The sequence below is a fragment of the Rana temporaria genome, chromosome 3 (assembly GCF_905171775.1).
Source record: "Rana temporaria chromosome 3, aRanTem1.1, whole genome shotgun sequence".
NCBI classification, from domain to species: Eukaryota; Metazoa; Chordata; class Amphibia; order Anura; family Ranidae; genus Rana; species Rana temporaria.
In genome coordinates this window covers 182,530,083-182,555,081 of record NC_053491.1, presented here as the reverse complement: position 1 = coordinate 182,555,081, position 24,999 = coordinate 182,530,083, and the positions used below count along the sequence as shown (strand labels likewise).

At 43.1% G+C, this 24,999-nt stretch overlaps 1 protein-coding gene across 3 annotated transcripts in view; it reads right to left on the bottom strand.

Moving 5' to 3' along the window:
- The window catches only part of PPP1R12A (protein phosphatase 1 regulatory subunit 12A), a 184,489-nt gene that overhangs the window by 120,694 nt on the left and 38,796 nt on the right, over positions 1 to 24,999 (bottom strand). For all 3 annotated transcript variants that reach the window (XR_005747912.1, XR_005747913.1, XM_040343930.1), the window contains exons 2-3: positions 12,361 to 12,491; positions 2,413 to 2,531 (exon numbers count right to left, since the gene is read on the bottom strand). Coding sequence is in view for 1 of the 3 variants with exons in the window: in XM_040343930.1 (XP_040199864.1) it covers positions 2,413 to 2,531; positions 12,361 to 12,491 (250 nt within the window). In the remaining 2 variants the exon portion in view is untranslated. The remainder of the gene's footprint in view (positions 1 to 2,412; positions 2,532 to 12,360; positions 12,492 to 24,999) is intronic.

Below are 24,999 nucleotides of genomic sequence, written 5' to 3'. Positions count from 1 at the left end.
ACCTTTATCTGTGTGTACCTGGCTTTCGATATGCAAGTTGAGGGATGCATTAGAGTGCATCGAAATGCAAAAATATATAAAAGTATTAGTTTTTAAAATATGGTGGGTGTATTAAGGCTTTCCCTTTTTTATCTGATGCTCCTGCCAACATTAATCTTCATAGGGTGACAACGGTCTTTCACTTTATCAAGGGACAGATTTTCACCCTTGGCCATGGATTATACAATTTTTCTTTAGATTTACAAAAAATATTAGGTTAAACTTAAAGCGGAGGTTCACCCGCACATGACACTTTTTCCCCTTCGCTTCATGCTCGTTTTGTCTACGGGAATCGTCTAGTTGTTTTAAAATATGATCCATACTTACCGTTTACGAGATGCATCTTCTCCGTCGCTTCCGGGTATGGGCTGCGGGACTGGGCGTTCCTATTTTGATTGACAGTCTTCCGAGCGGCTTCCGACGGTCGCATCCATCGCATCACGATTTTCCGAAAGAAGCCGAACGTCGGTGCGCAGGCACAGTATAGAGCCGCACAGACGTTCGGCTTCTTTCAGCTACTAGTGACGTGATGGATGCGACCGTCGGAAGCCTCTCGGAAGACTGTCAATCAAGAAGGAACGCCCGCTCCCGAAGACCCATACCCGGAAGCGACGGAGAAGATGCATCTCGAAAACGGTAAGTACGGCTCATATTTTAAAACAACTAGCCGATTCCCCTACACAAAACGAGCAGGAATCTAAGGGGAAAAGAAAAAAAAAAAAAAAACTAATTGGGTGAACTCCCGCTTTAAATACTTTCAATTTGAATGCAATCATGCAGGCCCTTGCACTACATGGTTTAAGGTAAATCTAAGGGAAATTGAACTAAAAAAAATGACATAATGTATGGCAGTGGTTCTCAACTCCTGTCCTCAGGACCCACTAACGGGCCAAATTGTATGTATTACCTTGGGAAGATGCAGACTAGAATGCTGCAACCACAGAGCAGCAAATTATATCAGCTGTGATGCATTTCAGTTATCTTGCAAACCTGGCCTGTTAAGGGGGCCTGAGGACAGGAGTTGAGAGCCAGCTGCCAGCTGCTCTCCTGATCAGGATTACAAACATTTCTAGGGCTGCAACTAACGATTATTTTCATAATCGATTAGTTGGCCGATTATTGTTTTGATTAATCGGATAATAGCCTTCAAAAATTACATTTTTTTTTTTGGGCCAATTTCTTGTTGGGCAGATTACAAAACACAAATTGCCGCAAAAACACATTACATGCTTTCCTGCATCTTCTCCATTGAAGTATATTGAACCAAAAAACAAAAAAATAGCACCATTTTGCGTTAAAAAGTCCTTGCCTTTTCCAAATACGCAGCAGCTGGAAAAAAATCATGAATGTGAACGTGTCCCATAGGAAAACATGTAAATGAACTGTAGTGTGTTTCTGAAAAAAGCACCAAAAAACAGAGATGTGAACCCAGGCCTGAGATGTTTAGCAACATAATGTGGTTAAAAAAACAAAAATAAGTACAAAAAGAGCAAATAATCTCTACTGTAAGGGGTTCATTTTTTTACTGTGGGACAGTGAAAGTAATATTTACAGTAGCGATTTGCTCTTTTTTGTACTATAAAGGGCTATTTTTTCTTGTTTTAACCCCATTATGTTACTGGCCGATAAATCGATTATGAAAATTGTAATCGATTAATTTCATAATCGATTAGTTTTCGATTAATCGATTAGTTGTTACGGCCCTAAACATTTCCACCACTTCTCTATTACAGAGAAACACCGCTTTGCAATTTACAATACCCAAGAGACCATTTGTTTGAGATCTTAGTTCAATCCACAGAAAGTAATACTACCACTCGAATTCAAGGTCCACATCTGTACTTGCAGAAAAAGTAAATAGCCTAAAAAGGTAAAAAAAAAAAAAAATCCAATCCAGTGTCCATATATAAGGACATATGAAGCTGAAAAATTTGATTTTTGTTCTTGGCTTTAGATATACTTTAAACACATTTGCTAATGTGCACCAAAACACATCTGCACCATGCCTAGTAGTGTTATATAACCATTTACTGCCCAAAAAAAAAAAAAACAGTAAAAATTGTAACACTTTATAAATCAGGTCTATTAACTTGCATAAAAAGATCCAATTTAGATTATGCTTACAATTTTTATCCATCTTTTCTAGAGTTAAGAAAATCTTCCACCACACAATTTACATGCATCTATTCCTCTTCACCATTAAACACGCCACATTACAGTAGAAAGAAAATGTCTTCTAAAAAGTTTTTTGTTTACCCTCTTCAAATTCTGGACAAGTGCTCTGCACAAAAGAGATCCAATGCCCATGTATTGTTTCATCAGTTACAGCAATTACGCCAATTATATATTCAAAGTAACAAATAAGCTTGTTACCTAGACGGTTGACTTCATTTTGAAGCAGTTCCTCCATTGCCTCTTCCTCGGCAATGTCTAGTGGAGTGTCTCCTTCACTATTTACTGCGCCTACGTTTGCTCCTTGACTAATTAAATACCTAAAAGAAAGAAACCAACATTATAAATATACCCAAAACTAAACTGCTCATTTCCAAAAACATGCTGGGAATTACTGAAACCTTTAGTACCACTACTTAATATTTTTTTCCTTTAAAAAGGGGGTGTGAACCTGAACCACATAGACGTGCGGTCTACAGCAACCAATTTTTTTTTTTTTTGCAAGTGCAGATTAGAGGTGAAGGCCAAAATCAGATTTGATCCTAGGAATCAAAGCCCTTTTTTTTATTGTAGTGAATAACTAATTCAACCAACTTCTTAAAAAGGAACTAAACTTTCGAAAGCTGTGCCCCAAAAAATAAAAAAAAAGCAGAGAGAAAAAATGGCTAGTCACCAGAAGTGCCTGTGGTCTCCCCCAGCTATTTAACCCATTAAGGAATTTTCATGTCTGACAGCACATGGTTTCTGTGTGGAGGCAGCCATCTTGATTGAAGCAGGGCTTTGCTTCCTATGTCAGGGCTCCAGCACGGAGAACAGTGACCAATATAATAGGGATATCAAAAGTGCAACCCTCGTGTTTCTCTTATGACTGTCTTCCTTTAAAGGGTAACTGCACATTAAAGACAAAGTGCACTTATCCTTTTGGCTGTGACCTAAACTAACCCACCCTCCACAGATGTACAACAACCTTGATCTATCAGTAGCTGCCTCTGGTTTTTACACCCAGCTCCACAAGTCTCTCCTGGGCACATTACAGCACCAGAGACTGATATAGGGCAGTTTCCTTTCAGGACAAAGCTCCATAGAAGCCTTTGGGGATGTAATGTGCAGGCGTGGCCAGACCAGTGCAACTTGTGGTGCTAAATATAAACATTTACGGCTTGCAGCCAAAGTACAGTGCATTTCATTAAGTATTCACTTTTTCTAAGGTTATGTTGTAGGCTAATACAGTTAAAGGGGTTGTAAAGGTTAGTTTATTTTCTAAATAGGTTCCTTTAAGCTAGTGCATTGTTGGTTCACTTACATTTTCCTTCAATTTCCCTTCTAAATGTTTTTTTTTCTTTGTTTGTTCTTTGTCTGAATTTCTCACTTCCTGTTCCTCCTCAGTAAGGTGTTCAGTAAGCTGTTCTAAATGACTTTCCACCGCTCGGATGATGGTGGAAAGCTTACAGGAAGTGAGAAATTCAAACAAAGAAAAAAAACATTTAGAAGGGAAATCGAAGGAAAAGGTTAGTGAAACAATACATTGGCTTAAAACAGTGTTTCTCAATTCCAGTCCTCAGGCCCCCCCAACAGGTCAGGTTTTCAGGATTTACATTATTTTGCACAGGTGATTTGATCAGTTTCACTGCCTTAGTAATCACCACAGCCTTTTCATCTGAGGGAAATCCTGAAAACCTGACCTGTTGGGGGGGCCTGAGGACTGGAATTGAGAAACACTGGCTTAAAGGAACCAATTTAGAAAATAAAAGACGAACCTTTACAACCCCTTTAACATTTTATTTTTTTCTCATTAACTTACCCTCAGTACCTCATGACAAAGCGAAAAACAGAATTTTAGAGAGGTTACCAAATGTACACAAAAGCCAAAACTGAAATATCACATAAGTATTTAGACCCTTTGCAACACTTGAAATTTATCTCAGATGCCTTTCATCTCGATCGTTGCAGAGAGATTTCTACACCTTGATAGGAGTCCACCTGTGGCAAATTAAGCATATTGATTGGGCTCGATTTGGAAAGGCAAACATCTCTCTATAAAAAGGCCACACAGTTGACAATTCATACTGTATCAGAGAAAAAGCCATGAGGTCAAAAAGGAGACAAGATTATTGCAAGGCACAGATCTGGGGAAGGCTACAAAAACAATTCTGCCACACCAAAGGATTCCAAGAGCACAGTGGCACCCATAATTATCAAATGGAAGGCATCTGGCACAACCAGGAATCTTCCAAGAGCAGTTCACTCAGCCAAACTGGGCAAGGGGAGAGAAGGGCATTCGTAAAAGGTGTCCAAGAATCCGATAGTCGCTGACTGAGCTCCAAAGATCCTTTGCGGAGATGGGACAATGTTCCAGAACCACCATTACTGCAGCCCTCCACCAATCAGGACTTTATGACAAGAGTGGCTAGACTGAAACCTCTCAGTGCAAAACACATAAAAGCCTGCAAAAAAAAGCACCTAAAGGACACTCAGACTGAGGAACAAGTCTAGTCTAATAAAACCAAGATTGAATTGTTTGGCCTCAATTTTAAAAGTTCTGTTCAGAGGAAACTAGGCACCGCTCATCACCTGCCAAATACTAACCAAACAGTGAAGCATGGCGGTGGCAGCATCATGCTGTGGGGGTGTTTTTTAGCAGAAGGGACTGGGAGGCTGGTCACGGTTGAGGGGGAAGCTGAATGGATGGTTTTGATAGGTACCCGCGCCCACTTCTGGGTCAGATCGTCGCAGCGATCTACGAGGATGTTTGACCCCATTTTCCTCCACAGCCTCTGGGACACAGGTTCCAGAAGCCCGCAGGACCATTTACAAAGAGCGGGGCTGCACCCACATGGGAAGGAGGGGGGGGGGGGGGACAAAAAAAAATGCTGCATCAGGCTGCAACATAAAATTAAAAAAGATAGGGGGGGTCTGAATACTGAATACTTTATAAATGCACTGTAGGTATACATTTGGAGGGGAACTGTGGGCTAGTTTAGGGGAAAATAAAACTGATAAAATGAACTAGGCATTTAAGCGGAGTTCCACCCAAAAATGGAACTTCCGTTTTCGGAATACACCCCCCCCCCCTCCGGTGTGACATTTGGCACCTTTCAGGGGGGAGCAGATACCCATTTAATAAATGCATTTGCTCCCACCTCTGGGCATAGATAGCTGCATTATCTGCGTTTACCTAAAAAAATTACTCACCAGAAAGGGTTGTTGCTATGCAAAACTAGCTCCTCTTCCTCCACCAGCGGTCGTCTACTTCCTCGGCCATCGCGGTATCTTCTGGTGAATGGGGCGCACTGCCTTCTGGGAACTGTGTGTATCGCAGGAGAGAGCCACCTATTCACAAAGTGCCGTCCGAGTCGCACATGCGCAGTAAGGCTTCACTGCCCTTCAGGATGGAGGCGCCAGGACCGAGCAATCGTCGTCAGGGCCCATCATCATGGGTGCCTAGGACAGGTAAGCATCCTTATTAAAAGTCAGCAGCTACAGTGTTAGATGCTGACTTTAAAAAAAATAAAAATTTGCGGGTGGAATCCCGCTTTAAGAGGCTCATGGTCACTCTTGAGGAGCTGCAGAGATCCACAGCTCAGATGGGAGAATCTGTCCACAGGACAACTATTAGTCATGCACTCCAAAAATCTGGCATTTATGATAGGATAGCTAGAAGAAACCCATTGATGAAAGAAAGCCATAAGAAGTCCTCTTTGAAGTTTGTAAGAAGCCATGTTGGGGATACAGAAAACATGTGTACAGGACACAGAGTTAGGCCAATAATAAATTACCTACCGTGTCATAAGCCATCTCTAGGTGAACAGACACTGACAAAGTCTAAGGCTGGATTCACATTATGCATTTTTAGCTCTTTTTGCACTACAGTCCATTTACCATGGTTTTCTATGGAACACGTTCTGTAGTGCAAATCTGCAAAATGCAAAAAGCACTAAAAATGCATAGATGTGAATCCAGTCTTGGACAGCAAGTGATCCCCTATATAGCTGCTCCCATACAGGAAGTACTTCAGTTTTGTAGCTTTTTAGACCATAGGCCTGAATGACCAACTGAGACCCAATTGGCAATGGAAGCTTCCTGCCCCTTCTTGGCTGCTTCTGGTAAAACAAAAAAGGAGTCTGATCCTCTCGGATCGCCACAGATCTAGACAAACTCGGACTGCCCGGATAACATCCACACTGTTTTGCCCTTTTTTTTTTTCTCTCAGCCTCGTTCGGCAGAAGAGAGACGACTACATTAAGTCGTCTCTCTTCTGCCGAACGAGGCTGAGAGAAAAAAAAAAAGGGCAAAACAGTGTCCTGATTTTAACGAAAGGCCGACACCACCTTTGGTAAAAAGACCTTTGGAAGAAAACTGACAGGGCCAGAATCTGACCTTCTGATTCCAGGCCAATCGGATTTCCACAGCCGACTGTGGAAAAGAGAATACTCCCGATTACATATTTCCGAGTCGTCCATTTTCTGGCTTCATACCAAGCAATATAGGTCTTCCTTGACTTTATGATAGATCTTCCTAGTGGCTGCTTTCCTAGCAACCCCTAGGGTAGACAACATTAGTATTAAGATGCCATGATCCTTTAACACTCTGGCTTCCCATGCCGTCAAATTTAGAGACTGCAAATTGGGGTGGAATATAGGACCTTGAGACAGTAGTTCGGGGGCGCGGAAGAGTTCATGGCCCGTCTATTGACAATCTCATGAACTCTGGGAACCAGGGCCTTCTGGGCCAGGCTGGTGCCATCTCAAACGCTGGCAAAGTTCCTGTAACACACTCGGGTGTATGGCCCATTACCTCGGGCAGATCTGCTGGTGGTTAAGATGATCTGCCCTCCAGTTCTCTACCCCCAGGATATGAACCGCCACATGTCCCTCTGCCCAGGCTAGTATGTGGTTCACCTCCTTCAGAGCTGAACGACTTCTGGTACCACCCTGGTGTGTTATATAGGCCACTGCACTGGCACTGTCGGACTGAACAGTGATAAGGCAGTCCTATAGCTCCACCGTCCAGGACCCTAGGGCCAGATGTACTGCCTGCAACTCCAGGATGTTGATGGACAGGGTATCTTCTGTCCTTGGCCATCTCCCCTAAGCCGTCCGCCCATCTAGGGTCACTCCCTAGCCCGAGAGACTGGCATCTGTGGTCCGTACTCTCCACGATATTAGGAAGAACATGGGATAATCCAGGGCCTGCCCTCTCCTGTTCCAAGCCAACAAAATGTCTTGTTGCATAGGCCTGGCATAGAACTGGGCATAGGGCCCTGCCTCGAAGGAGGACACCATCCCTCCCAAAAGACTCATACAGAGCCGAATGGAGGGTTGTCTGGTGCCCCTTGACTGCCGCACCTGGTCCCTTAGGGCAGAGATCCTTACGGGTGGAAAAAAAAATCCTTGCCTGGACCATATCTAGGATCAGACCTAGATACTTCAGACTTTGAGCTAGTCTCAAGGCTGACTTTCGGTATTTATGAACAAGCCCAAGCTTTCTAAATACCGCACTGTGCAGGCTATGCTCTGTTCTAGAGCCTGTAGGCAAGTGATCTCTGAGCAGGAGGTCGTCCAGGTACCCAAGCACCAAGATTCCCTGAGCACTTAAAAAAGACCCAATACGGTTGCTAGGAACTTTGTGAACACCCAGGGAGCTGTGGCAAGCCTGAAGGGCAGAGCCAAACTAAAAAGGATGTTCCTTTACTAAAAAACAAAATAAAAAATTGAAATAAAAAAAACGCAGGAACCTCTGTTGAGGTTGAAAGATGGGTACGTTAATATCGATGGAGGCAAAAAAAATAAAAAATCACCCATCTGGAGCAAGGCTACTGAGTGGACAGACTTTTTGGATGGATTGATACTGGTTCAGAGATCTTGGATCCAAATATGGGCCTTGTGTCCCCATAAACAAGTTTACATAAAACTCAACGCCCTTTTGGATACAGGAACCTTTATACTCACTCTCTGATGCACTAAATGATCTAGTGCTTGAAACAATACGTTTCTCTTTGGAGGATCAGAGGGAACGCTGGATCTTCGAAACCTGAGGGGGGAAACCCCTGTAATTCCAGCTTGTAACCACGGGATATTGTCAAGGAGACCCACTCATCCTAAACTATTGTTCTCCAAATGCCTACAAAAGTGCAGCAGCCTCCCCCCACCCGATAGGAGGGCTTGGTCCCGGGCTTAGAAGAATTTTGGAGACAGGGTTTCTTCTGGCCCTGTGGCTTGCCCCTGGCTCCAACGTCCTGTTGGCGGCAGAACTGCCTTGGCGCTGAGACACCCAAGGAAATGGTCTTTGAGGCTTTAAACAAGGGACGCCTGGCCTTTCTCTTCACAGGAAGTAGAGAGCTCTTCCCTCAGGAAATATTTGGGATATATTGGTCCAAATCACCAAACGTTCCCCATGAAAGGGGGACCCTACCAATAACTTCTTACAAGGAAGCTCAGCTGACCAGTTCTTAAGTCATATTGGTACAGACAGAACCAACATGAGTAACCTGCTGTATGGAATCCTTTAAAAAGGCATCAACAGCAAAACACAGCACTCAAGATATATCTGCTCTGCTTTCAGCAGGATCATACTCCTGTTTAGGCCTGTCAGGCCGTCTGACCTGATCCTTTAAAGGACTGGCAGACTCCAATTGCTACAACAGCTGGGTTAATGGCTAAACTGGCCAAAGAAAAGGAAGCCTTAGTGACTCCGGTTTTTTGTCAACAGTGTCCTTCAAGCCCTGTGTGTTATTCACCGGACAAGTTAAGTTCTCGTTTAAGGAAAAGACTGCTGCATCTAACTTTTCCTTCATGGGATATAAAAGGGAAAACCTCTTAGACGGAACGAAAATCCTGTCAAGACGTACCCAATCAGCATACACCGCCTGTTCCAACAGTGAGTGCAATGGGAAAGCCTGTGTGGCCTGAGGAGGCCTCAGAGACCCCAAAGAGGACCAGAAACCTCTGCTGGATGTGACTTAAAGGCAGAACATACCATCTCGGTAAGAGTCTGGATCAAAAGCCTCTGCAACTGAGAGGCAGATACCAACTGGACATCTTCTGGTCCACATATCTCAGAAGCAGACTCATCTACCAGGCCCTCCACAGAATCCTTGGCATTTAGTTCTTCCCCACTCTTTAATATGGCTCACCAAGCCCCTAAGTAACAATCCTGCTATGCACCTTTAGCCTGCTAAGCAACACTTGGTGACTCACGCCGGGTAAGGAGAACTGAACCAATGCAAGAGCCTGCTGTGTCCCACAGCTGCCTGGAAGCCCCACATGCTTGGCTTACACAGCTTAAATAAGCTGGGTGTGCGCTGGACGTTCTGTGCGTGGTCCAAGCATGGCTGTATTCGCGTACGACGCAAATCTTCGTGCACCCAGATAAAGGCTACTGTGCATGTGCTGTGAAGCCGTGTTCGCCATAGCCACCAAAAAAACTGCCAAGTCCAGCAGCGCTTTTGCAAATTGTGCGCGAGTCATGGCCACTAAACAACTGCTGTGCACAGCAGCATTCTTGCGAACACATGTGCACTTTGGTGAACCAAGGCAAAAAATTATGCACTGTCATGCACCATCATACAGATAAAAAATAGCCAGACACAAGCCAAAAAAAAAGTACACTTTGCAAACACCCACAGCTAGCCCAAAACTCCCCCGTATGGTCACCGCACACAGGTGTCCAGCCTTTAGATAGCTTGATTGTTACAATCACTGGGACACCCCAAACTAAAAAAGGGGTTTTACTTACCAATTCAGGCACAGGGCCACTTAGAAACACATTTTTCATGTTTAGGGTCCAATCCCTTGGACCTGTACAGCACCCTGAAGGAAATGCCTTAGCGCTGTAGTGTCCAGGATTTCCACTCCACAGGGTCCAGCGCCCAGAGGTCGCATTACAGGCAAAACCTCACAGGATCTTGAGTCTTTACGAGGCTTGGGTACAATTTTCCTAAGCATAAAAGCCTTTGTCAAATGGATCAGATAGGTCAATCCCTCGATTCATTTTTGGAACCGTTTGAGGGAATAGAGACCTGGAGCTCAGAGAGCTCAACAAACCGTGCCATCCACCTTGCGGACACTGATATAAAAAAAAAAAAAAACTGATGTGCTTCCTGTATGGGAAGGACCACTTCCGGTCTTGTATTTTTCCAATTAGGTTTCTTCATTAAAAAAAAATTACACTAGACGAGAAACTCCTCTCGTCACCACATCACATATAAAATACATAAAACAAGATCAACTTGTACCAGAGTGATGAAAAGAGTTTGGAGAAGGAAATGAACTGCTCATGATCCAAAGCATACCACCTCATCAGTGAAGCATGGTGGTGGCAGTGTCATGGCGTGGGCATGTCAATGGAACTGGTTCTCTTGTATTTATTGATGTGACTGCTGACAAAAGCAGCAGGATGAATTCTGAAGTGTTTCGGGCAATATCTGCTCATGGTCAGCCGAATGCTTCAGAACTCATTGGACGGCGCTTCACAGTGCAGATGGGCAATGACCTGAAGCATACTGCGAAAGCAACCAGAGTTTAAGGGAAAGAAGTGGAATGCTTTCCAATGGCCAAGTCAATCACCTGACCTGAATCCGATTGAGCATGCATTTTACTTGCCGAAGGGAAAATGCCCCAAGAACAAGCAGGAACTGAAGAAAGTTGCAGTAGAGGCCTGGCAGAGCATCATCAGGGATGAAACCCAGTGTCTGGTGATGTCTATGCGTTCCAGACTTCAGGCTGTAATTGACTGCAATGGATTTGCAACAAAGTATTAAAAAGTGAAAGTTTGATTTACGATTGTTAATGTGTCCCATTACTTTTGGTCCCTTGAAAAGTGGGAGCCACATATACAAACTGTTGTAATTCCTACACCGTTCACCTGATTTGGATGTAAATACCCTCAAATTAAAGCTGAAAGTCTGCAGTTAAAGCATCTTCTTGTTCGTTTCATTTCAAATCCATTGTGGTAGTGTATAGAGCCAAAAAGATTAGAATTGTGTCTATGTCCCAATATTTATGGACCCCGACTATTTTACACTGAGCTTTTCCTAGACCTGCGGTAATAACACACAATATAAAAAAAAAAAAAAAAAAATAAAAAAAAAAATGTATTCTCTAGGGTAGGGGTCAGCAACCTGTTGATCACAAGCTACCTGTCAACAGGTCTTTTCCCAAAGCTCAAGAGCAGCGCATGTTCACCAAATTAAGGGCTGCAAAGGCAGCCTCACCCCTTGCATATATGCAGCTGGGGGGTGGTGAAAGCCTCCGGAAAAACTTGGGCGGGTTCGGGATCTTCGAGCACGCCCAAGTTCTTCCTATGGATATTGCACGCTCATCAACACTGCCCCTCCTCCTCGATCCAGGGATATCCAAGGTGAAAGGACTGCCCAGTAGGTATCAGCACCACTACACCTTACCTGCGCTGCTCTGCATGAAAAAAAAAAAAAAACACGCATGTGCCCTCCTGATGCAGCATCCCTCTTCGTGCCCCAGAACCATGCCCTCCTGCCACAAGCTGACCCCTGCAGGCCACCCTATATGCTACTGACCCCCTTGTACACTGCCCTACATTCTACTGATCTCTGTACACTGCCCTACCTGAGCCATTGGAAGCTGCCCCACCTACTACAAGCACTAGCCAGAGCATATAGCCGAGTCTAAAACTAGTAAAGAAAATCAGCCTGCAGTACCAGATGTTCCACATTCATATTGAACTCCAGCATGAGACTTGTGGGGGTAACCAATTACTCTCCGGACAAAAAAAAAAAAAAAAACAGAGTGAATGCTGAATCACTCACTAAAGCTAACTTTTAAAAGGTAGGTCAAGTTTTTTTGTTTTTTTTTTTTTTTTTTTACAGGGATATTCATTTTAGTATTTTTTTCTGAGTTTTTTTCATGCTGTCTTTTTATTGGGGACTTGCGATTTAATCTCTAAAAAGTGGGGGGGGGGGGTTCATTACCCCAGTGATTTTTGATCTCTTCAATGTAGGTCACCATCTCTCAAAGGTTGCCTACCCCTGTTCTAGGGTATCTGATTTCTGATCTGAGTTATGCAATCTTCAGGCCTAATGTTCTCTAGTAGCGAAAGGGTTATAAAAAGACCATTTAAACTTTTACTCAAGCAAAAAAAAAAAAAACAAAAAAAAAAAAAAAACAGAAGACTCACTCAGCTATGTCAAGATATCCACAGGAAGAAGCAGCATGTAGTGGTATCCAACCTTCATTGTCTGGTTGATTAATACTGGCTCCATTTTCAACAAGAAATTTGACCATTTCAATATTATCATCGATGCAAGCCTGAAAAAGAAAAGTAAAATATTAAAACAAAAAATAGGTAGAAAACAAACCTGTCAACTTCTTTCCACCCCATATTCAAGTGCAAGAAAATTCTATAGCAATGTTCACAGCTGGTACCATTAATAAAAGATCTCAAAAATGCAATTAAAATATCTTCAGAACATTTTAGCAACAGTAAAATAGGCCTTAAAGTGGATGTAAACCCAATTCATAAAATTTGAGCTGGGCACATATCTGCAGTGTATTTTAAGAAAAGAAAAAAAAAAAAACCTTAGCAATACAAACCAAAGTGCAGAGTGACTCCAAAGGCACTGTAAAATCAGGGGATGGATTGGGGACAGTGGAAGGGGAGGATCAGAGAAGTCCTCAAACAACTTTATTTTTTACACAATGTGGCGGATTATCCCCTCAGGTTCCACAGTGGGTGTAACAAGCATGCTTTACTTAAAATAGAGACTGGTTTTACCATTGTGGGTTTCGTAACACTTTAAAGCATTTGTATACCCCTTTTTTACATTTTATAATGCGCATGCACAGTGACGGTCTAGCGCAGGGGTGCCCAACCTTTTGAAGAGAGAGGGCCACAATGAGTGGAGCAAGTGGATGGCAGGTCTGTGTCTGCTCTGTATATGCAGATTGGACATGAACACAGCCCACTATACTTTTTGCGGATTAGATTGGAGGTAAGACACAAGTCGGTTTACATCCGCCAGTCCTTAGAGGTCCAATTGGGTCAGACTAACCGTGTGAAAGGGGCACAAGACTGCTTTCACACAGATGTGTTGCAGTTTATCCTCCCCAAACTCACAGGTACCGTATTTATCGGTGTAGAACGCGCACTTTTTCCCCCTTAAAATCAGGGGAAAATCGTGGGTGCGCGTTATACTCCGAATGCCGCAGACGAACAACGGACCGGACAAGGCCGCCGGGCAACTGTAAGTAACTATCTGTAAATTGTCAGTATTTCTTTTTTTTCCCCTAGGATTCTCCTCTAGGTTTGGGGTGCGCGCTATACGCCAGTGCGCGCTATAGGGCGATAAATACGGTAATAACAGAAGTATATGGCTCAGTGCAGGTAACCTGCAGGTGTGCTGCTCTGCACCTGTGGATCAGTTTGAAAGTAGCCCAGTAACCACTGCAGAACAGATATGCGCATATATACCCTGTGATTTTAGTAATAAAACTGACATTTAATAACAGTATTCTATAACATCCCAGAGCAGGCGGTCACGGGCCACATCAGAGGGTTCCGCGGGCCACATGTGCACCGCAAAAGATGTTTTATAAAAATCTAAGATGGACGTTTCCATCTTGGTTGTGGGCACTCTGAAGCCCCCTAGCATTTCCTTCCGGGATACGGTGAATGCTGATGTCCCAGCATTCACCGCTCTATCCCGCGCATGTGTAGTGTTGACGGCGAGCGGCGTCATCAACACTACACAGTTCCCTTACTTAAAATGGCGATTTAGTATCCGCCCTCGTCACATGACACGCTTGCCGAGTCACGTGACGTGCGAGCCAACGCGGGATTACAGTATTGATCGTTTCCTGGGAGTCTCAACACCTCACTCCCAGGAGACATTGCGAACAGCCGGGGAAATCAAACATGCCCGCTCCCACGGGAAGCCAGATTCAGTAAACGATTATAAAGGTAAACATTGCCATATGGAAAAAAAAAAAAGATGGATTGCACATGTATTTATGCTGATGCTCAGAGTCAGATAAACTTCATATTTAGGGTGAACCTCCGCTTTAAACTCAAAAATGTTAATAGCAATGAAAATCGTTATTCCATACTGTAATACACAGTATGAAAAATGCAGCCACCATGCATTCAGACCATAGCTGTTCCTGAGAGAATGAACAGTGCACATTACAAGGCACAGGAGTAGCCGTCTTCATTTATTTGACCAAATTTGGTCAGCCAATTGTGCCTTATTTGGCAATAATCAGCCTAAATAGTTCAAACATTTTTACTAGTCATTATGTGGTTAGCTAGTGTGTGCTTCTTTTCAGGGGAGGTCTAGCACTCACAAGTGCTCAAAGAACAAATTTGATTGCTTGGGTATTGCATTTAATTTTGACAACAAAACCAACTCCTCACTAGACCACCACTGGCCTTCCCCATTATCACATTAGATAAAAATTTGATAAAAAAAAACATTTTAGTCAAGTACAATGTGCTGCAATGTGCACAACTATCACATTTTATAGTTAAAAGTCTAGTAAGGAAATAAAAAAAAACGAATTCTAAAAGACCTGCCAAAAAAGCTAAGCAAAGTTTATTTTTTTGCCGCCAAGTGTATGACTTGGTCCCGCCATCCATCGATTTGATTGACAGCAGAGAGAGTCAATGGCTGCGCTGCCATCAATCATGCAATGAAGAGCCGACTAGAGCTCAGTGAAAGCAATGTGGGATCGCGCTCAAGGAGATTCAGGTCTCAGGTAAATAAAACAGGGGCTAGGAGGGGCCGGTGACTGCAAGGTGTTGTTTCACCTTAATGCATAGGATGCATTAAGGTGAAAAAACACAAAGCTTTACAACCCCTTTAACCCAATATTTTGTCCCCCCAGTCTTATCAGCGAGAAAGATCAGTGTGCAGTATCTGAATCACGGGATTCATTACTTCATATATTCATTTTGCAAGATCGGTGCCTGCTATGCCATGTATCCCCATGTCCACCAATTTTGTCACTTCCCAGCAGTAGCTCATGGCAGCCAGTAGTAATATAATTACATTCCTGCTTGTTGTGTAGGACTCCTGGTCTGAACCACCCACTGATGTAGCAACATTTGATTGACAGTCCTGGTCATTCCTGCCTCCTCACAGTGACCGACAGACCAGGAGTCACTTGCCATACTTGACGAGCAGGCAAGACGCTTAATGGTTAAATATTTTTTTTAGGAAATTATGAAAATAGGCTTTATAACTGGCTGGAGAGCATGGGTAGGACATGTGGGAGTGCTATTAGGATAATGTGAAAAAGACCAGTTCATTCAGTGCAAATGAAAAATCTTCATTAACCACCTCAAGACCAGACACACACACACTTCCTGCCCGGGCGACTTTAGTTTTCAGCGTGGTCACACTCTGAATGACAATTACTCAGCCATGCAACACTGTATCAGCTATGATTAAGCATTGACACTCAATGCGAAACGCGTCAGCTGTTTATCCCACTGTGTGCTGATACCTGTAGTGCATTTTTTCCTGTACCCAATAAAGGGCACGTCTTTTTTCAAGTTACTGGAGTGCGGCTGTCCATATCCTTATTGTTTTTGCACATGCAACACTGTACCTAGGGTTGTCCCGATACCACTTTTTTAGGACCGAGTACAAGTACCGATACTTTTAATCAAGTACTCGCCGATACCGAATACCGATACTTTTTTTAAATCTCATGTGTCAGTATTTTTTTTTTTTTTTTTTTTTACATTTTTTATTTTTTATTTTTTTAATTTTTTTTTACATTGTTTTATTTTATTTTTTAAGGGGGGTGGGGGGAAATGTACAGTGTCAGTGTGTTTTTATTTACATTTTTTACAATTCATTTTTTTATTACAATTCATTTTTTTTTTTTTTTAATCAGCCCTGTTGGGGGGGGGGGGGGGGCCTTTGGTTTGATATCAGGGGTCTTAACAGACCTCTGACATCTCCCCTCTGAGACAGGGAAAGGGACTAGGGACACAAATTCCCCAGACCCTTTATCTACAAACTCAGCTGCGCTGAAAATGAAAGAAGAGAAGCCAGCGGCTTCTCTTCATTCATAAACTGAAACATCGTAATCACAGGAGGTTACAATGTTTCAGTTCTGTGAATGGACAGAGTCAGTGATCACTGACTCTGTACATTCGCAAAAGGTAGGAGCCGGGTTTACCGGCTCCTACCGACGCTCTCCATCCTGACAGATCGAGGGGGGGACACGGCAGCAGCATGGAGGGGGGCATAACGGCGTCAGCATGGAGGGGGGCATAACGGCGTCAGCATGGAGGGGGGCATAACGGCGTCAGCATGGAGGGGGGCATAACGGCGTCAGCATGGAGGGGGGCATAACGGCGTCAGCATGGAGGGGGGCATAACGGCGGCAGAAAGGAGTGGGGACACGGCTGCAGCATGGAGGCAGGACAGAGGGATGACGGCGGCAGAAAGGATTGGGGACACGGCGGCAGCATGGAGGGGGCATGACGGCGGCAGCATGGAGGTGGGCATGACAGCGGCAGTACGGAGCAGGGCATGACGGCGGCAGAAAGGAGTGGGGACACAGCTGCAGCATGGAGGCAGGACAGAGGGATGACGGCGGCAGAAAGGATTGGGGACACGGCGGCAGCATGGAGGGGGCATGACGGCGGCAGCACGGAGGTGGGCATGACAGCGGCAGCACGGAGCGGGGCATGACAGCGGCAGAAAGGAGTGGGGACACGGCTGCAGCATGGAGGCAGGACAGAGGGATGATGGCGGCAGAAAGGATTGGGGACACGGCGGCAGCATGGAGGCAGGACAGAGGGATGACATCGGCAGCAAGGAGCGGGGCATGATGGCGGCAGCAAGGAGGGGGGACACAGCATGGAGGGGGAATTGAGGAGGACACAAGGACAGTCAGCGGTGATCGGTGCTTGTAACTCCCCCCCACTGCACTGATCACCCTGACTGTCCAGGTATCGGGTTAAGCATCGGAGCATTTGCCCGAGTACATGTACTCGGGCAAATGCTTGGTATTGGTCCCGATACCGATACTAGTATCGGTATCGGGACAACCCTAACTGTACCCAAACAAAACCTTCCTTTGGTGACATTTAATCACTACTAGGGTTGTCCTAATACTAGTAATAGCGGCGAGCAGCGATTTTTAGCGGGCCTGCGACTTTACGGTGGACAAAATCGGACACCTGACACTTTTTTGGGGACCAGTAACACTAATACAGTGATACATCTAGTTGAACAAACAGAGATTAAAAAGGAAAATGTCCATACACAGAGGATCCCACAGGGAGACCAAACCACCCTGTAAAAGCAAGGTTCAATTTGCTACAGCATGAAAAAAATTATACAGTTTATATAGCGCCAAAAGTTTATGCAGCAATTTCACAACATAAGGGCAGACATTCCTTTCTAAACCTATGTTAAAAAGCAAAAGTGTAAATATCAAGTTTTATTTTGTGTATCTAGAAAATGCACAAAATATCACTGACAGAATACAAAGACACAGCGCGGGGACGTTTCTCTTTTTTCACTTTAAAACATGTGAATGGGGGGAAAAAAAAATAATAAGAATAAAAAATTGGGTCACTGGCTGGGGAAAAAAAAAAACTGACTCACTATGGTCAGCCTTACTCATTAGCCATGTGTAAGGAATTGTGTCAAAAACGTTTGCAATGTTCAAGCATGAGATATTGACAGCCACTCCTTTCCCCCCCCCCCCCCCCCCCCAAGTTTTTCCTTGCTTCCTCATAAAAACACATTTTTTTTGACAACTTCGGTCTTTTGTGAATCTATTGGTTAGAATAAGAGGTCGACCGATATTTGGACAAATCAGCATCGGCCGATTATTATCGAAATTAGACCGATGGTTAACACTGACCGCACATTCCTCCTCCACACTCTGTTAGCAGAGCAGCACAGTGTGTGAAACTGATATGTAACTGAATGCAGAAAGACCATCTGTCAAAATTCAGCGGTGATGTCAGGGTGGGCGAGACCCACCAGCCAACAGGATTATTCTGGATGGGCCTCTACGTGTATGTGGTCACGCACCCTTTCTTAAACTGCCCAATCAGTGCCTGGTGTTTGATAACTGCTGGGTCCCGCCCACCCCCGACATCACAGCTGAATGTGACAGCTCCTCTCTCTCTGCATTCAGTTACATGTCAGTTTCACACACATATACACTATCAGCTCAGTGTGAAACCTACCAGTGCCACCTGCCAGAGCCAACCAGTGCAGTCTGTACTAAGGACATTAAGTGTGTGGTAGAGTGACAGGAGCAAGCAGGGGGGAGTGGGTGAGTTTATGAGATGAAGGGAATATATATAAAAAAATTGCCTAAAATGACCAACAAAAATCGGCATCATATAATCGATTTCTAAATATCGGCCAGAGACAAACCCATATTGGTCGACCCCTAGTTAGAATATTAATTCTGAGCAAAAAAACTCTGTGGTCCCCTTTCAAAAATTAATCCATCCAGGTAGACTTATCAGGTGGTCAGTTCACCCCAATAGACCAGGTGGGTGCAACCGAAAACCTCCAGTCCAACCCTGTACAAAAACACACAGGGAAGAGGATCCATTGTCCTCCGTCTACGAAGATCGGAATGGAGGGCCATCGAGTGTAAACGGACCGTTTATTTACTCCTGGCCACCAATAGAGCAGAGTGGACTATGTCCGTGTCCGCTCTGCATAAACGGAGCGGTGGTGTCATCTGCCCGCACAATTTGTGTTATAGCAAAGCCTGGCTTGGATGATTGTCTTCGTAGGAAAGGGCTTCAGTCTTGCCACTCTACCCCATAGCCCAGACATATGAATACAGAAACTTGTCACATAATTTTGGCCCTAGACCTCTTCTCCAACTAAAAAGATGTAACCAGTAAAAATATTTAAAGCGTCACCTATGGGGATTTTTAAGCAGCGAAGTTTGGCGCCATTCCACAAGCGTGTGCAATTTTGAAGGGTGACATGTTGGGTATCTATTTACTCGGCGTAACTTCATCGATCATATTATGCAAAAACATTGGGCTAACTTTGGTGCCTTTTAAAAAAAAACAAAAAAACAAACAGTTTTATTTCCAAAAAAATTTGTTCGAAAAATTGCTGTGCAAATACCGTGCGCGATAAAAAGTTATATATATATAAAATTCGTTTTGGGGTTCTATGTAATTTTCTATCAAATAAATGATTATTTTTACATGTGGGGAAAAGAAAAAAAAAAAATCTTGTGGGAAAAAATGGCAACTTCAAAAAACTTACCATGCCGCTTTCTAAATACCTTGGAATGTCTTCTTTCCAACAAGGGGTCATTTGGGGGGTATTTGGACTTTTCTAGGCCATCAGTACTTAAAGCGGGAGTTCACCCATTTAAAAAAAAAAAAAAAAATCTCCCCTTAGCTTCCTGCTCGTTCGGTCTAGGGGAATCGGCTATTTATATTAAAATATGTGCAGTACTTACCCGTTTTCGAGCTGCATCTTCTTCCGTCGCTTCCGGGTATGGGTCTTCGGGAGCCGGCGTTCCTTCTTGAGTGACAGCCTTCCGAGAGGCTTCCGACGGTCGCATCCATCGCGTCACTCGTAGCCGAAAGAAGCCGAACGTCGGCGCGGCTCTATACTGCGCCTGCGCACCGACGTTCGGCTTCTTTCGGAAAATCGTGACGCGATGGATGCGACCGTCGGAAGCCTCTCGGAAACCTGTCAATCAAGAAGGAACGCCCATTCCCGAAGCCCATACCCGGAAGCGACGGAGAGGATGCGTCTCGTAAACGGGTAAGTACTGCACATATTTTAAAATAAATAGCCGATTCCCCTAGTAATAACGAGCAGGAATCTAAGGGGGAAAAGTGCCCTCTAAGGGTGAACCCCCGCTTTAAGGTGTGATCAATTTTCAGATATTGGCACCATAGCTTGTGGACGCTATAACTTTCACAAAGACCAAATAATATCCACCAATTTGTACTTATTTTTACCAAAGATTAATTTTGCCCAAAATTTATGAAGAATTACAAATTTGCTAAATTTTATTTTACAGAATGTTCAGTCTTTTTTCTTTAATAGCGCAAAAAATAAAAGACCGAACAGTGATTAAATACCACCAAAAGAAAGCTCCATTTATGGGGAAAAAAAGGACAAAAATTTAATTTGGGTACAGTGTTGCATGACTGAGTAATTGTCATTCAAAATGTGAGCACCGAAAGCTGAAAATTTGTCTAGTTATTAAGGGGGTTTTAAGTGGTTAAAAAGGGGATGTAAACCCAAAAAATATGTCACAATGTAGAGTATAAGATTTCCTATCATCTTTGCCCAGTCTTGCCACACAGAGTTAATCCAGCTCTGAGCAATCCTCTTATTGTTCAGTGAAAATTACCAGACTTCCAGATTAAACCCTGTCTAAATTAAACGTCTGTTCTTCTCTACTTGCTTTGAGTGACAGGTTAGTTGCATATCTAGCTTGGACGTTTATCATAATATGAGGTGATCCACAGTATAAAAAGTGAGAAATCCACCCTCCCCCACATAACACATCCTGGTAATATACAATGAATTGTGAATCACCTCATATTATTATAAAAACATAACATATGATAAACATGTCCAAGCTAGATATGTAAATAACCTGTCACTCAAAGCAAGGAGAGAGGAAAGTCTTTAGACAGGGTTTTATCTGGAAGTCTTCATTTTCACTGAATAAAAGGATTGCTCAGAGCTGGATTAACTGTGTGGCAAGACTGGGCACAGATGATCTTATACTCTACATTGTGACAAAAAAAAATTGGGGTTTACATCCACTTTAAGCTAGTGCATTGTTGGTTCACTTGGGAAATTGAAGAAAAGGGTAAGTGAACCAACAATGCACTAGCTTAAAAAGGAACCTATTTAAAAAACAAACAAAAACAAAAAAAAACACAAACCTTTACAACCCCTTTAATATTACTGTAGGTCTCTTGGCAGCCTCCGACTAGTTTTCTTCTCATCTTTTCATCAGTTCTTGGTAATGTCACGGTTGTGCCATATTTTCTCCACTTGGTCTTCACTGTGTTCCATGGCATATCTAATGCCTTAGAAATTCTTTTGAACCCTGCTCCTGAAACCTTTTAACCACTGAAGGACTGAGCCGGTTTTTCAGACTCTGTTTACAAGTTTAAAGTTTTTTTGCTAGAAAACTACTTAGAAAAATAAAAATTTATGTTTGGGGGTTCCAACACCCTAGAGAATAAAATGCCGGTCACTGCAATACTTTTTGTTACACCGAATTTGCTCAGCGGTCTTTTAAGCGCACTTTTTTGGAAAAATAATCACTTTTTTAAATAAAATTAAAAAAAAATAAGTAATAATTTTTTTTTTATATATTGTGAAAGATTATGTTACGCCAAGTAAAGTGATACCCAAAATGTCGCACTTGAAAATTGCGCCCGCTTGTGGCATGGCATCAAACTTTTACCCTTAAAAATCTCCATAGGCAATGTTTAAAAAAAAATTCTACAGGTTGAAAGTTTTGAGTTAGAGGCGGTATAGGGATAGATTACTGCTCTCGCTCTGACCATCGCGGCAATACCTCACGTGTAGTTTGAACACCATTTTCATATGCGGGAGCTGCTCACATATGCGTTCGCATCTGCGTGTGAGCTCGTCAGGACGGGGTGCTTTAAAAAAAACTTTTTTATTTTATTGATTTTAGGCTTCTTTCACACTATGGATTGTATGTCCGTTTTATAATATCCGTTACTACTGTTATTACACCTATTAACGGACGTTTATTAACGGATTTAATAACGGATACATACGGATAAATATTTTACCATTCTTCCTTTATTGAAAAACGGATAATGTTTATCCGTATACATCCGTTATATCATTCCTTTCTAACGTCCGTTAATAAAAACCATTTCACCCTTTCTTGAAGTCCAGCTCCAGAAGTCTTTACTGAGCATGCTCAGTAAAATTGACGTCCGTTAACATAACGGACATTTACGGAGACATTTACCAACGTCCGTGCGCCATAGACTTCAATGTTAAAATATAACGGACGTTAATATATCCGTTACTTGCAACGGAAAAAAAATTAGTGCAAGACCCGTCACATATTCCGTAATAACTAACGTCCGTACGTTATAACGGACTATTACGGATCTTTACGGAACATAAAAAAATCCCATAGACTTTAATGATATGTTATAAAGGACGTATAACTTCAGTTTTTTAACATTATCTGACGGATTTTAATACGGATTATTAAAACGGATTTTGTAGTGTGAAAAGGGCCTTAGAACAGTTTAAAAAAATAAATAAAATTGGGTCACCATTATTCCTATTACAGGGAATGCAAACATCCCTTGTAATAGAAACAAGCATGACAAGTCCTCTTTAATATGAGATCTGGGGTCAAAAAGATAAATTTGGACTTAAATGCAATAAAAAAACTAAACAAAAAAAAATTCCCTTTAAGGCGTATGGGCAGAAGTCACGTTTTGACATTGCTTCCGCCCTGCAGTGATATTGAGACAGGTGGGGGCCATCTTCCCTTCACTCGTCTCCATACACAGCAACAGAGTGGACCGGATTGCCTCTGCCGCTGCCGACAGCTCCAGTAAGCAGTGGAAGGATCCGGAGAGCAGCAGGAGGGGGGCCCTCTCCCACCGCCAAGTGATCTTGCGGCAAATCCGCCACAGAGACCACTTTTATCTTAGCGGACCGCCCGCTAAAGAGGATACAGGGGTTATAGTAGCCAGCGGCTACCATAACGGTATTCCTCTTCAAACAGAGGACGTAAAACTGCGGCGGGCAGTCCGTAAGTGGTCAACAATGATGCTTTGAAAGCTCTGCAGACCACATTTTTTGTTTTTCAGTTGAGTTGTACAGTTTATAGGTCACATTAAAAAGTTGGAAAAAGTTCTGAAGTGACTTGCCTTTGTCTTTTTTTTACATCATAGAAACCTAACATTTTAACAGGGGTGTGTAGATGTTTTGTATCCACTGTATAATTTTTATAATTTTTTATTATTAAACTAAAAACTTAACCTCCAAGTTACTGCCAGCATAAAAATGAATAGTGAACCAGAAACACAATTTAGGTTTAGCTTTATATATGTTCCTGCATCTAATCTGTAGAAGAAGAAAAAAGACTCCTTTTTAAACTAAACACTGTCATTCTTAACATTGCAAGGGAGTAACATATCTCGGAAAAAACACGTTAATGTACAGTAAGCATTAAACTGCATAACATACTGAAAAAGAATTTGGAGAATGCATCTTCATAATTTTTTTCAAAGGATTTGAGAACACTGATGTCACCAGCTATCAGAAAATAAATCATTTATAACAGTACAAATGACAGAGATGGAATTTAAAAAAAAAACATTTCCCCATATATTCTATCTACAGTAAAACCTTGGTTTGAGAGTAACTTGGTTTGAGAGCATTTTGCAGGAGAGGGGAGGGGAGAAGGGAAGGGGAGAGAATTTTTGAGAAATCACACGATTTAAAGGGTGAGAAGCACACGATGCACTTAAAGCAGATGTGCCAGTATAAAAAAATATTAAAAGCCAGCAGATACAAATACTGCAGCTGCTGACTTTTAATATTAGGACACTTACCTGTCCTGGAGTACAGCGCCGTCCGCAGCAGAGGATGAGCGATCGCTCGTCTCTCTGCTGCTCCCCCCGCCATCCTCAGTGAGGGAACCAGGAAGTGAAGCGCTCCGGCTTCACTACCCGGTTCCCTACGGCGCATTCGCGAGTCGCGCTGTGCCCGCCGATTGGCTCCCGCTGTGTGCTGGGAGCCGAGTGTTCCCAGCACACAACGGGCGACAGACGGGAAGTCAGAAAAACCCGTCTTTTGCCCGTAGCGTGTGGCCGGAAGTGGGTGCAAATACCTGTCTTTAGACAGGTATCTGCACCCCCCTCCCCCCTGAAAGGTGTCAAATGTGACACCGGAGGGGGGGGGGCGGGTGCCGATCAGCGTGAGTTCCACTTTAGGGTGGAGCTCCGCTTTAAATAGTTTGGGGGAGCTGAGGGGTCTCTTTTCGCCGCTTCCCCCTTTTTTTTATATGAGAGGTATATAGGCACATAGGTAATGGGGGGGGGGGGGGAGAGCTTTACTCTTGCCCCCTCAAACTAATAGACAGGGCACAGGCACTAAAGGACTAGAAATGGAATCGGGGACTTAGCACAACGGGAGAGGGGGAGGGAGGGGAGGGGATGACAGAGGAAAGGGTAAAGGCGGAGGTGAGAATAAAAGATCAGAAGGACGCAGGATTGACCCATACTATTGTTTTATGCGAGTTGTTTTTGTTATTTATATCCATTAAATGTTGAACTTATTTTAAATGTGAAAAAAAAAATTGTATGCTTACTGGCAATGAATTGTAAAATAAATCTGTTTTTTTAAAAATTTAATAAAAACAAATTGAAACAGATCATTTTGCAAGACAAGCAAAATGTTTTAATACATTTTGCCTTGATATACAAGCGATGTCTTGATATAAGAGTAGCGTCATGTCACAACTGAGTATAAAAAATGAAGAGGAGCCTCCAAGCAATATGGTTACATTTAATGAAGATACAACATTTAGCAACTTATTGCTACACTTAGTGGTGCCTCTCTTCTCTTATATACCCTGTAAAAAAAATGCTTCGATATACAAAGTGCTTTGGATTACAAGCATGTTTCAGCCCTGGTTCACACTGGGTACGATTTGGAACGATTTGAGATGCGATTTGACATGTCAAATCGCATCTCAAATCGGCGGCAATTGTCGGCAATGGCACTGTCCTAATCAGTGCGACGCCGCATCTGCGATTTCA